This window comes from Felis catus, chromosome A1, assembly GCF_018350175.1.
Source record: "Felis catus isolate Fca126 chromosome A1, F.catus_Fca126_mat1.0, whole genome shotgun sequence".
Taxonomy (NCBI): Eukaryota; Metazoa; Chordata; class Mammalia; order Carnivora; family Felidae; genus Felis; species Felis catus.
This window is the reverse complement of record NC_058368.1, coordinates 4,033,117-4,047,631: the sequence shown is the minus strand read 5'-3', so window position 1 is coordinate 4,047,631 and position 14,515 is coordinate 4,033,117. Positions and strand designations below refer to the sequence as shown.

At 45.6% G+C, this 14,515-nt stretch overlaps 1 protein-coding gene across 3 annotated transcripts in view; it reads left to right on the top strand.

The window, feature by feature from the left end:
• The window catches only part of SACS (sacsin molecular chaperone), an 86,085-nt gene that overhangs the window by 13,789 nt on the left and 57,781 nt on the right, over positions 1–14,515 (top strand). For all 3 annotated transcript variants that reach the window (XM_006927166.5, XM_045040956.1, XM_045040986.1), the window contains exon 2: positions 830–1,361. In XM_006927166.5, the coding sequence (XP_006927228.4) occupies positions 1,342–1,361 (20 nt within the window). In that variant the 5' untranslated portion in view covers positions 830–1,341. The remainder of the gene's footprint in view (positions 1–829; positions 1,362–14,515) is intronic.

Below are 14,515 nucleotides of genomic sequence, written 5' to 3'. Positions count from 1 at the left end.
AAATATTGTCGGCTAACAAAAAGTAGAATAGGAGTCCAGGAGCTGTTTTTCCAGTTTCTGGTTTATCAGTTCCTGGTTGAGTGAGCTTGAACACAGTTACTTACCTTTCTGCATTCAAGTTTCGTTAACATATTAAACATCTTAGCAATGCTACCTCTCTTCTATCTACTCCAAAGAACTGTTGAAGTGTGGTACTGTCTAAAATTATCAAGCATTTATACTCAAGAGCGTTGTATGAACGGGTAGAAAATTCAGTCTCATGTGTCCCTCTGGCTTATCACCGTTGTCAAAGTTAGTCATTTTTTTTTTCTAGTTTGTTTCTTAAGATGTTAGACTGCTGGCAGGTACTAGTGGTTATTGAGACTATACTAGAAAGAAAGGCTTTCTGAAAGACACATTTTCTTTTCTCTTTCTGATGTAGATGTTTTACTTTCAAACGTGAGTTGTGTTATATGTAACGTCTCAGCTTTGGATTTAATGGAACTGTGCCCGGCAAAAGGCACATCATGTGAAGCACATATTTCACTTGAAAGAAGCCAGAGAAATAGAGAAATGAGAAGAAATGCATAGGGAGTGAGAACAGGAAACTAAATTAAGTAGGTTTTTTTTCTTAAATTTACCGAGGCCGCCATGTGCGTCTGTTGGTTGTGAGGGAGGGATAAATGCCATGCTGTTTGGCAGGGCCACAGTGCAACCAGCAGTTTATAATTAGAAAGTCGCTGGAAATAAGAACCGTGGCTGTCTTCCAGGAAGAATTACATTTTCAGTGCATTTACTCCGCGTACTTTTCCTTACTCCTTCCTTTAACCTTCCTTGATTTTTCTCTCAGGGTCCAAAAGTGACGTGGAAACGCAGGTATCATCACCAGAGCAAGAAGAAAGGCTCTTGCCCGTGAGCATTTCACATCTGCTGAGATGAGGGGGAGGAACACCGAGCCCCAAAGCTTCTGTGACATTTTTCCTCACCACCTTCGTGAAGAAAATACAGAAGATTCTCAGATGAAAATAGCTCATTTGTGCTGTGGGGAATAGCCAAAAACCATTGCCCAACCAGTACTATTTTACCTGAAGAACTTCTGTGGGTTGCTCGATCAGGAGCATAACCCAACGAGGCAACCACTTTCAGCTTTCAGTCTGGAGAGTCACACGTGAGGGAACACCACAAAACGCAGCCATGCTTCCGGGCGTCAGATGATGAATGGACACTGAGGGGAACACGGGCTTTTTACCGGCCAGGCAGAGCTGAGCTTGGAGTACACATTCAAAGGAACCACAAACGAAAGACTTAGAAGACAGGAAAAGAGTTTCATGATTTTCACCGACACATATTCCGGAAGTGATAATGGAGGCCAAGGATAATAGGTAAATGAGCTCATGTTTTCAATTACGACAATTTGCACTGATATTTCAAGGTTTATTGGGTTTTCCCAAGTGAAACATAGGTAGGCAAAAACAGGTGAAAGCTTTCTAGAGATGAAAGTGAATCAACTATAGATACTTTAGTTCTAACTGGAATTACCTGTGTAAAAGTTCAAGCCAAGGGTTGAAAACCATTCCTTACCTTCGTCCAGATGGTTTTTGATTTTCTGTCTTCTGGTGTGGCTGCTGTAAGGGACAGTTGATTGGATCTACCCCGTTCTCTCCTTCTTCAAGTGTATATGTTAGTGCCTCTTACTGGCCATATGATTATTCAGAAAATGTTAAATAAAGAATTGTGAAGTACCTGAAATTGTATCAGATAACCCAGGAAAGGGTGGGGGAGAGAGAGAGAGAGAGAGAGAGAGAGAGAGAGAGAGAGAGGGAACGCAGTCTGCATTGACTTTGGGAACTATGATAACAACAAAGTTCACTCCTTTCCTGAAATTTAATTGCTATTTTATGAGAATATATGCTTCTTTTGCAGGCTTGAGGATTTATGCAAAAATATAATATTTATAATTACCCCTTAAATTTCCATGTATTCTTTTTTTCTTAAGCATATAGCAAAACATTCTTTCATTGATTTTGAATGCTGTATTCAAATAGTTATGTTCAAGAAATAAAATTTTCGTGCCACAGGGACCACGTACGGCTTCACATCTTATAACCTAATGATATCAGTGGATGGAAGGCTTTTCCAAGTTGGCTTTCAAACTTGGCTTCCCGTTGAAAAAGCCCAGTATTTGTTTTTCTCTTTCAAATTTTTCCAAAATAAAAATTCTTAAGTGTTTTATTCATTAGGCCGTGGAGGTAAGTGTAACTTTTTCAATAGTACCTGCCTTCTAGCAAATCAGGATTAATTTTGCGACTGCTTGTTATCTAAATATGTGAATGTACACACGAATTGAGACTACATCATGGTTTTGATTTTTATTGCCCAATTGGAATATCTGACTATTTTCTGTATTTTTTAGTATAATAAGAAGCCATCTAAGATGGATTTTCGGACCCTTACTGATACTAAATTGCTTAGACGTGAGAGAAATATACTTATGTATCACTGTACGTGTTTTCTCACAGTAGTTCTGAATTTCTTCTTTTTTTTTTTTTTTTACCTTTCTTTTAGTAGAGAGAGAGAGCGCGCGTGTATGCAGGTGCACTCACACACGTGCCTGCACACGTATGCCAGTGGGGGAGGGCCAGAGAGAGAATCTTAAGCAGTCTCCATGCTCAGTGCAGAGCCTGATGCAGGGCTCGATCTTATCACCCTGTGATCATGACCTGAGTGGGAATCAAGAGTGGGTGCTTAATTGACTGAACCACCCAAGTGCCCCTCTTTTTTTTTTTTTTACCTTTTAAAGTGCTTCTGTATAATGTCTTCTTAGTTATGAAAGTCATTGCCTTTCAAACTAAAGGTGAATTCATTCAACTTACCAGTTGACTGATCGGTTAAAAATAATTTCATTTGTAAATTTATTTTATTTTTTTAATGTGTATTTATTTTTGAAAGAGAGAGAGAGAGACAGAGTTTGCATGGGAGAGGGGCAGAGAGAGAGGGAGACGCAGAATCCAAGGCGGGCTCCAGGCTCTGAGCTGTCAGCACAGAGCCCGATGTGGGGCTCGAACTCACAAACCAGGAGATCGTGACCTGAGCTGAAGTTGGACACTTAACTGTCTGAGCCCCCCACGCTCCCTTATAAATTTATTTTAAAATAAAGCATTAATGCTGTACAGTTATACTGAAGTCCAACTTTTCAACAGTCAGGATTGATTTGAAAGCATCTGACAGATGTTGAGAAAACAACATGTTCAATTGTCTTTGTAGTCATTGGCTGATAAATTCTATTTATAGCTAGCAAAAAGTATATTAACTTCGGGTATATCTTTGCAGATTATGTAGGCTTTGGGTGTTTTAGAATTTCCTCACAACTGATGTATTTATTTACTTGAAGCTTATTTACTTATTTACTTAAAGCCAAAATGTTGGGGGTGCCTGGGTGGCTCAGTCAGTTGAGCATCCGACTTCAGCTCAGGTCATGATCTCCTGGTTCATGGGTTCGAGCCCCACATCGGGCTCTGTGCTGACAGCTCAGAGCCTGGAGCCTCCTTTGGATTCTGTGTCCCTCTCTGTCTCTCTCTCTCTCTGCTCTTTCCCCACTCACACTCTGTCTCTCTCTCTCAAAAATAAACATTAAAAAAAATTTTTTTAAAGCCAAAATGTCAGTGACTGGATATAGCAACATGTATGAATACGTAGAGTGGAGTACATGAGTTGAGGGTCAACGTATCTATCTTAAGGTCATTTTTATAAGTACACACTTTTATTAAGGCATTTAAAACCTGTCTTATTAAGACCATAAATCTATAAAACTTGATTGCCTGGTCTCCTTGTTCCTGGGGCAAGATAATTTTTAAAGCTGAAAAGATCTAGTCTGGGCTTCTTGAGCTCTGGTTGGGGGGGGGTTGTATCACGAACCCTGTGTGTGTGTGTGTGTGTGTGTGTGTGTGTGTGTGTGGTGGGGGTCATGCGGTCACAGTGTCAACAAGTCAGGCCCTTCCTAAGGTACTAGATTTATGTAAATGTTTTGGGAAAAGAAGTCAGTTACATTGTCTATCTAATAAGCGATATCAAGTGTTATGCTAAAATTAAGGCAGATGTATCGTTGAATGTGCCATATGAATATTTGAGCTAAAAGTTGAGACTTGATCTCACTTGTTGAAGGCCACTTTGGGATTGGTTCTCTCTCTATTGCCGTCAGGAAGCTTCTGGAGCTTCAGCGTGTGACAGTGTAAAAGCAGATTCCCGGATACGGAAGGGTGGGCCACATTTGGGGAAATTGCCCCCAGTGATGCCTAGGAAACAATTCTAGTTACAATGTGCTAATGAGCTTGGCATCTTTGGTATTGATTCAGGCTAGTGGCGATGTCTGGGATCCTCTCTTATGGGTCTGACAGATGAGACACAGAAATTATGTGACTTGCTCAAACTAATAGGGTTGGTTAAAGAAAAATTTATTCTGACACTTGTTAAAATGGTAAGGAAGACTTTATTCAGGACTGTTGAAAGAGATGTCAAGACCGTTGCAACAGGGGAGAGAGACTGGGCTCAAATCCAAATACGGCAATGGCAACGGGGGGCTTATAGCCAATGAGCAGAGTGAGGGGACCAGGGTATGGAAAATTAATAAGAGAAGATATCCAGTGTAGGGGGATTCTTGCTAAACCAACTTGACAGAATTCTTGCTGAAGGCAGGCCATGGTGATCGGGTATCAGGGGTAGGGGTTAAGGAATTTGGTTAAATATTGAGGGAAATCACATCTTAAGGGGAGGGAGATTTTTGCTAAACTGACTTAGTGGATTCTTGTTAAAACTGGGTTAGACAAGTCAAGGTCACAGCCCAAAGGCAAGTCCTCATTGAACAGAGGGCTCAGAGGAGCTTTTTTAAAGGTTGGTCAAGGAGAGAGCCCAGGTTCAAGCAAGCTCCGGACCAGCGTGACTAGACCTGCCTCTCCCAGCGTCTCCCAGGGTCTACCAAATGCAGCCACTTCCACATCTAACCTGGGGATTACAGGGCAGCACTGTCCATCAGGGTCCTTCAGACAGACCTCTGTTCTTAAAATCATCCACTCGCCTAATGTGTATTGCGCATTTATCATGTGCCGGGCACTTGGAATACATCAGGGGAAGAATTGTGACTCTTACATTCTAGCAAGGAAATGTGGACTTTGTGACTCTTACATTCTAGCAAGGAAAGAGGGAAAAGAAACAACAAATGCAATGCATGATTACATTATATGCTATCTTCTATGACGGAACAAAAGGAACGCTAGGCCGGGACAAGGAGGTGGGAGTCTGAAGGGGTTGTATGAGAAGATGTGTCACAATTTTAAATAGGAAGGTCGGGACAGACCTCGCGGAGAAGGGTGAAATCTGAGCAAACACTTGAAGGAGGGGAGGCAATAATCACAAGCTATTTAGGGGAAGAAGGTTCCAGATAGGGGAACCCGTGCAAAGCCTCTAGGTGGGAGCTGCCTGGAATGTTCCAAGAATAAGGAGGTGACAGGCATGGAGTGAGGTGAATGATGGCCAGTTGATGATGCAGTTGAACAGGAGCTGGGCACCAGGTCACTGTGAAGGAACTGGGAGTCCACTGCAGCGTTTTAAGGAGTGATGTGCTCTGATTTACGTGTTTAGAGGATCCCTCTAGCTGCTGCGTAGAGGGCCAGGTATAGAAGTGGGGAGACCCCTTATGGGTTGCCGGAACAATCCAGGCGAGAGATGATGACGGCTCTCGGCGGGACAGAAGGGTGTTGGAGGCTCTTGCCTGATGGCTCCGTGGTGGTTCGTGCACGTGTTTGTCAGTGTCCTCGCCAAGGCTGCGAGAATATCCTTACCACGTTAAATACAATCAAGACGAGTATCGACAGCAACCTACTTTGGGTGGATGTTGCGCCATCTTTTCCCAAAGCAATCAGTCTCCTAATTCTCCAACTGACACTACCAAGAGTTAGCACAGACCCTACAAGTCTGGCCCCCCACTTCAGGGGCCAGACACAAGTGGGATCTCCAGGCTGCCCAACTACAAATTCAGGGATTCCCATGATGCCCTCCCTCAGGTTCAGCGTCTCAGTAGAACGACTCAGAACTCGGCACTTCACTCGCAAGTGACTCAGTCACAGCCAAGTGGAAGAGAAGCAGTGGACAAGACTTGGGGGGAAGGGGTGTGCAGAGTTTCCGGGCCCTCCCGTCACCTTAGTGTGTTCACCCACCTGGAAGATTCCTGAGCCTCGTTGTTTTGGGGGGTTTTACTGAAGTTTGACTTGGTAGGCAAAATTGGTCAAGTCATCCATGGCCGAAGTCAATTTGCAGCCCCTCTCCCCTCCCTGGAGGTCGGGAGGGGGGGTGGGCAGCTGAAAGTTCTAAACCGCGAATCACACGATTGCTTCTTGAACCTACGTAACAGTTCTGCCACAAGTGATCTCATTAGCATACCCAAACGAGCCCTGTGGCTCAGGAAATTTCCAAGCTCTGTCCCAGGCCCAAGGAGACAAAAACCAAATGCATGTTTTGTTTTTTTCCCCCTGGAACACACTAGGAAGTAAGAAAAATTCAGATGGGAGAGTGGAGTCCAGTCTTCAGGAGAACAGACAAGGAAGCTGAGACCTAGTGTATGAAACGAAGCCGAGAAAGGGAAGAGCAGGTGGGCGGCGGAGGGCCAGGAAAAGAAGCCAGACCTTGGCGTTCTCACGAGGGGGCGGGAGCAGACGCAGGCTTGAAGCCATGGGTCTAATGGCAGTGACCCCAACAAAGAGCCAGGGTTTTAGGAGTCCAAAGAAAGAACATGTGGCTTAGTCACTATTCCACACCTCCTCGGTTCCAGTAGTTCACGAGTATAAATAAGGTCAGTTAATATTTACATCCATATCTCCATGGCTCCAAGCCTTCACCTGTCTGATCAGACCTTAACCCCCCCATGCTCCTCTTGTCTGCGTAAATTCTTCCCTGGCCGTGTCGGGGCCTCCTCAGGGTGGTGACGTCTTATACGGGCTCAGAAATGAATTTGCTCCCTTTCTTTCCTCTTGAGCCTCTCGGTCAAGGGGACTTGTCAAGGTCTCTGCAGCAGGTGCTTCTGTAAGACATTATCCCCTGTGGACACCTTGAGCCCCAAACGACTCTGAAACATGGGAACAGGGCAGTGAGGGGAGAGGAGTGGCTTCTCCTCAAGCCTGGGCTGGTTTTGTTCTCTAAGGGAGAAAGCAGTGCTGTGTGGACTTAATCCAGTTCAACTTTTCATCAGCACTGTGCCTGAGTTTCTGTCCTCATAGGCTCAAAACCAGTCCCTTATGTATGAGCAGAGAGAGGAGGATGGGGCCTGTCCTGCCTCTTCCGTATCCTCTCTCTCTCTCTCTCTCTCTCTCTCTCTTCTCTTCTCTTCTCCTTAGATACCTCTGCACCCAAACAAAACAAACTCGGAACAGATATCCTTCCACCTCCTTTCAGAGAAAACAAATTGTGTAATGGAAAGAGTATTAACTCTTGAGCCAGACATATTTGGTTTGAGTCTCAGCTTTGATATTTACAGTTACATGGCCTTGAGTACGTTACTTTTTCTTAGTATGGTGATCATAGTGCCTACAATGTTAGAAGTCACGAGCGTAAGACACTTAGCGTAGCATCGGACCCAGAATGCCCAAGAAAAGGTAACACTTGTTACGATTACTTCTGTTAAGCAACGAAAATTCAACGGGGTAATTTAAAAGATCAAACTCACGAATCAGGCAGCATCCCATGTAGCAAATAGAAAGGAGGTCTAGAAAAGGAAAGGTTTTTGAAGGCAGAGACGGAGTGGAAAAAGCGAAGTTATTAGTGAAGAATGCATTGGTGTAGGCAAGGTCACCCTCCTAAGGAGAGTGGAAGGGGTCTATCAGCATATTTGCTAGCGCTGAGCGGAAATTTCCTGTTGACTGGTTAAAGGTTACATTTCGGAGGCGGGTGAGACTGCAGTTGGGTTAGGTATTAAGTCTTGGTTTGCTGACGTGACGCTCTTAACATAAGTGAGCCCGCTTGGGCCCGGGGTTTTCTTTCTAACTCTCCGTTATCCAGAAAGTCGCACGACATCTAGCCCTCCGCGACGGCTTCTGCCATCACACAGCTGTCACAGGAGTTGTGCTGCCTCCTGCCCTCCTGACCCAAGGAACCGTCGGAAGCCGGTCTGTCTTACCCCTCTAGGTCGGTTGCAGGGATTTTCCTTCTTGCCACTATCATCCCCTCGGTGTGTCCGCGTGTGTCCCCAGGGTCTGCCTGGGGAGGGGCTTCTCCAGTGTCTTTGGCCATCCAATGGAAAACACAAGACGCAAAGAGGCGGGGGCGGGGGGCAGAATCCTGGTGGAGACCACACGGTATCTTTAGGGAAAGCATCATCATCAGGAGGCCGCGGAGGACGAGACGGGTGGCGGCCGTCACCGAGTGGTGACGAAACGGCCAGCGTGGTTTCCCTGCGGTTTCCATTTTTCTGGCTCCCGGGGGAGGGCGACCTCAGCCTGCGTGTGCGGCTCTAAGCCCTTCCGTGGGGTACTTGCAGCCTAGTGGCTGATCTGCGGCTGATCCGGAGCTATCAGCTTCAGAGCAGTAAGAAATCCATCACCAGGGGCGCCTGGGTGGCTCCGGCGGTTAAGCGTCCGACTTCAGCTCAGGTCACGATCTCGCGGTCCGGGAGTTCGATCCCCGCGTCGGGCTCTGGGCTGATGGCTCAGAGCCTGGAGCCTGCTTCCGATTCTGTGTCTCCCTCTCTCTCTGCCCCTCCCCTGTTCATGCTCTGTCTCTCTCTGTCCCAAAAATAAATAAACGTTAAAAAAAAATTAAAAAAAAAAAAAAAGAAATCCATCGCCAGTGAGCAAGGGGAGGAATCTGGGGAGGGAAGGAGGGACAGACATACTCAGGAATGGTCTGCAGGGGCTCCCTGCCAGCCAGGCACGCTGCTGCTTCTCAGAATAGTAAGTCGGATTCACCTTCTCCTTCGTGGACAGAATAGGCAATCACGCTCTGGTGAGCGCTCTATCAGACAGGGTCCCCGCAGTCAGCTTAGGATAAGCCAAGGGTTTACATGCAGTGGTGAAAAGGAACGGGCAAATGCCGAGGAACCTGACAGCCGAGGCACCGTTACCTCCCGAGGCCAGGGGAACCAGGGCGGAAACGGTTGCCTGAACCTTGAAGGACAAGGAACAACGTCCCTTGAGAGGTGACCTTTGGTTGAAAGACACCGTCAGGCCGTGGGGTGAGGATGTGGGATGGGTGTTGGGGGAATGGGTTCTCTGACGTCACTCTCGCGTTGACCCTCCTGTTGGTGGACTCAGCCTGCGGCGAAAGTGCCCTGAGGCTCACCCGACCAGGTGAGCCAAGTGGAGAGTGGACGTGAGAGGCAGAGGCCGTTCGGTGTAGGTGGAATGGAGCCTGGGCCTTCACCCTCTTTACCCGTGATTGGCAGAAGTCGTGTGCCTGGCCCTCGGACCCCCGTGCCCCCTTTCAAAATATATTATCCCGAAAGCTCTTAGGCATCCGTAGAGGTAGAAGACACCATTGCGATGAACACCCACACGCTCATTACGCGGATTGAATACTTACTGACGTTCTGCTGAATTTGTTCCTTCCCCTCTTTCTCTTTACTTCGGCACGTTAGAGCCAGTCCTGCCCTCTGTTTTGTGCCGGTCCCCACGGCAAGGCCCTGGCGGGTGCGGCTGTGTAGTGGCCCTTCTCAAACTGCAGGGGTCACCCCGAAAGAGCCCTCAAGGCTTCTCCACTCCAGGCAGGTGCGTTTGGAAGGAGGGAGTTCTGTGGGTGGTGCCAGAGGAAGTTCCCTGCGATCCCCCAGAGGGATCGGGAAGGAGAGGGGGGCATTAACAGAGATGGAAATACGTTCGTTATTTAACGTTTGTAGGCATTGGAATCGTCACCCTTTATTTTTTTTTTAATTTTTTTTTACATTTATTTTATTTTTGAGAGGCAGAGAGAGAGCACAAGAGCACAAGTGGGGGAAGGGCAGAGAGAGAGGGAGACACAGAACCTGAAGCAGGCTCCAGGCTCCGAGGTGTCGGCACAGAGCCCGACGCAGGGCTCGAACTCACGGACTGCGAGATCGTGACCTGAGCCGAAGTCGGACACTCAACCGACTGAGCCACCCAGGTGCCCCGGAATCATCACCCTTTAAACACTGCTTAAGAAGGCACTCTTCGCTGAAAAATCAACTGGTAGATGTTTCTTGAGAAGAATATAGAGTTAATTTATTACCCAGCATAAGACACTAGGGCTTTATTTATTTTTTTATTTTTAAAAGATTTTTTTTAATGTTTATTTATTTTTGAGAGAGCGAGAGACAAGTGGGAGAGGGGCAGAGGGAGAAGGAGACACAGAATCCGAAGCAGGCTCCAGGCTCTGAGCTGTCAGCACAGAGCCGGCCGTGGGGCTCGAACCCACGAACTGTGAGATCGTGGCCTGAGCTGAAGTCAGACGCTTAACCAACTGAGCCACCCAGGCACCCCAAGACACTAGGGTTTTAAATAATCTCATTTACTGACTCTCTTAAGGGGACAAAAATGTCATTTGGAAATGATAACTTAGAGTCAAATTGAAGATATATGTATATATATCTTAAATTTTATTTTATTATTTATTTATTTATTTATTTATTTATTTATTTATTTATTTATTTTGTATATCTTAAATTTTAATTAAACAGTAGGAAAAATGCTCTATATATGAATTCTTGACATAAATTATTCTGCTTTTTCTAATTTATTATGATTGAAAGCCACAGCCATAAGAAAAACAGTGCAGACAGAAACATTAATTCTTTTCAGAGCCAGACACAATCGGAAGCCTACAGCGGCTTCTAGACCAAGTAACAGGTTCTATATAAAATCTCTCATAGAATGAATAGGAAAAAAATCCCTTGAAAGATCTTCTAAAATATGAAAAACAGAAAAGCTGTATAAAAGTGGTTCTGTATTATTGGGACCTCCGGCATAGGTAGGCATGGCCAAACAACTTGACATTTAAAAAAATTTGTTTAAAGTTCATTTATTTATGGTGAGAGAGCAAGTAGGGTAGAGGCGAGAGAGAGAGGGTAGAGAGAGAGACTCCCAAGCAAGCTCTGCCCCGTCGGCACAGAGCACGATGTGAGGCTCGAACTCATGAACGGTGAGATCATGACCTGAGCTGAAATCAAGAGTCAGACCCTTAACCGACTGAGCCCCCCAGGCACCCCATGACATTCTGACATAAAAGTAAATTGCTCCCTTCTCCCCAAAAGAATTAAAGGAACTGCCCCTTGCCATGTTGCAAGGAAATGGTGACTAAATGCAGAATCCAAGGAACAGAGTTCAGACACTGTAATTTATCCCTTCTTTCCACCTGCATGCAGAAGAACAAAGCAAACGTGTTCTTCAAAGAGAAGGATGCGTTCCAGACCCCTTGTACACGTCTACTGTCTTGTTTTCCTTTTTTTTTTCTAATGAGGGAAGGCTTAGCTTAAAACTCCGGTTGAGTTATAGGAGAGGACAGGTTTTCAAGGACAACACGTGCTTTGCAGACATCGTATTAAGTGCAGAGGCAAATGATCATTTCTCTCTGCCCACTGACCAGTCACTGTAAAAGGCAAACCTATCTACATTTTGCTGCATAGCGGTGCCTATCGTCATACTCTGTGGATCCATAGGTCATGTCACAGTAAGAGCTTGTTACAAACCCTTATTTCCAATTCTGAAACAGGCAATTGTTAGTTTGCTTTTTGGAAGTAAGCGCTTTCCGAGTTATGTTATCAGTTTGCCTAAACTTATTTAGCGAAGTCTGCTCCAAGGGTTAAGGTTCTTTAGTTCATGCCCGTCATGGGTAAAGTGGATTCTCCATGAATTAAGCTGTCTTCTGAACCTCCTGCATCCAGTCAGTCGACTGTTGAAGCCACGCCTAGTGTTGGTGGCTGATTTCTACCGTAAGGTCATTAAAGCGGAATAACTAACATTGTTTAATTTAATATCTTTCTCGTGGGTAGTCATCTATTACAAAATGGAAGTTTTAAAATTCATTATTCTCACACTTGAAAAGACTTTTTAAGCTTGAGGAAGTTTAGGTTTTAGGAACAAATTCAGTTGCAAGGACTTAGTAAGGAATTACGTACTTGAACTTCATGGCCCACCGAGGGTCTTCTGCTCCAGAGATCCTCCCCAGCGGCTTCGTCACCAGATCTCAGATCATCATCCTACGTGGGCAGATGGTACTTTCACGTGTAAATGGATTGGTACCACCGATATATTAAGACAAAAAAGAAATGTTTAGTGGTGCCTGGCTGGCTCAGTTGGTAGAGCATGAGACTCTTGATCTTGGGGTCATGAGTTCAAGGCCCACATTGGGCATAGAGTGTACTTTAAAGTGTATGTGGCAAGTAGAGCAATCAGTTGATGTGTACCAGGACTTCTAGCTCCTGAAGGAAGCCCTTAGTGCAGGAAGTGACCAGTAAATGCTCACAGCATTGACCACAAACATTTTTTAGACTCCGCACAAATGCCAATAACTCCTTACCGTCTGATCTTCCATAGGCTGAGTCCCAACTTCCCTTTGGCCCTGTTGCTTTTCTTTTCTCTTTTTGAATCACTGCTTTCCCCCAACTTCTGTGTCGTGAAGGAGTGTACCTCTCCCCAGGCTGTGAGAAACTGTTTTGGAGTTTGCGATGAAAGGTTAGACCAGCTCCCAGTTTTTTCTGGTGCCACCTATTAATATCTGTCCGTTAAGAGGAGTATTACAGAAAAGAAAAAAAAAAGATAAGAACAACCCACGTTTCTTCTAGTTCTTGCTTTGTATGGAGGTGGGGAAGTGCCTCTAGGGAATGGTCATGAGCAACCAAGTATATGAAAACTCGGGCTCCCCGTTTTCAGCCGTGAATGTTGTGGGACATGGAACGACACGGGAGAGGTTGTGAGCGAGAGACGTTTCCATAGTTTATGAATAAAGACAATCCATTCCTTCTTCAGTCACCCATACGTGAAAGTTAAGTGCTAACGATGTTCAAGAAGACAGAGGTTTCTTCTCATCGCCTCCGCTAGAGGAAGCCCTCTGCCCTGCTGGCTGGGCATCGATGGACGGGTAGGGTCTGGGTAGTCGTGATTATCAGGTTCTTCCCATCTCTCAAGTGTTTTATAGCTGTCTCCTAAAATGCGAAGGAGTGTTTCCAACGTCCCCTGTTCACCCATTTAACAGCTTCAATATAAGATCAGTTCTTCCCTGATGCACGGCCCGAGTCTAAGGTTCTGGCTTTTCATCAGCCGTTCAGAGAAAGATCTTGCATTTGCCCAGCTTACCTTCGTCGGTCCTCGCTCACTCCATAAGCACTGGCTGGATTGTGTGCCAGTCTCTGGGGGGGGTGGATGAGGGATACCGACACCAGCTTTCTGTTCTTAAAAGGTTCCCGGTCTCCAGAGTGGGATGCAGCCATGTAAGTACACGGTATTATAAGTATTATAAGAGAATAAGAAAGGGCCCGGCAGCCTTATCTGTCATGGCCCCATTCCCGTTTTTCCTTAGGCAGTGTTGGGTCGAGAGGGAAAACTGGAGGGGCGTTTGAGCTGGGCCACCAAGGATGGGTACTGAGTTTAAGAGGTAGGGAGGAGGCAGATGCTGCGGGAGGAAACAGAATGTGCGAGAAATGTGCAAAAACGAGTACAAAGACGTGAACGTGCCTGCAGCGTTCTTGGTGGCGGGGTTGGGGGGGGATGTTCAGGAAGGAGGGGAGGGGACAAGGCTAGAAAGTGAGCCTGTCTTTGAAGCATTTGACCTTGATCATGCGGGTAACTTGAAGTACTGAACATCATTATGAAGGGGAGAGGCTTTGTCATACTCCATTCTAGAATAACTCAATGGCACTGTGAAGGATTGACTGAAGGGAAAGGATTTGGGGCAGTGAGGAAAGTTAGGGCCCTGACCTCATGGTCTGAGCAAGAGAGAGGAAAGCCCAAACTAATATGGACACCAGGAAGGAACGGATTCAAAGATAGCTAGTGTGATGGGGCACTCAGACGTGGCAGCTGATTGGACGCGTAGGTGAAGGGTTTGCAGAGAATACGCAATATTTCCTTTTTGGAATATTTGTCTTATATTTACGATATCTGCAGGTTATTTACTCAAAAAAAGGAAAATGTTTAGAAAACAAGAAGGTGACCAATGACTTAAAAGACAAACACACATAAAATTTTAATTACCAATGCGATTAAAAATACGTTTCCTGGGGTGCCTGGGTGGCTCCGTGGGTTGAGCGTCCGACTTCGGCTCAGGTCACGGTCTCACAGTTCGTGGGTTCGAGCCCCACGTCGGGCTCTGTGCTGACAACTCAGAGCCTGGAGCCTGCTTCAGATTCTGTGTCTCCCTCTCCCTCTGCCTCTCCCCCACTCACGCTCTGTCTACCCTTTCTCTCAAAAATAAATAAACATTAAAAAATTAAAAAAAAATACATTTTCTGAACCATATTCAATTGCCTTAAATAGTTTTCTAATTGATGAGTTTTATATGTCGGTTACTTAGCCATTATATTTATAAAGAGGATATAAATAGTGCG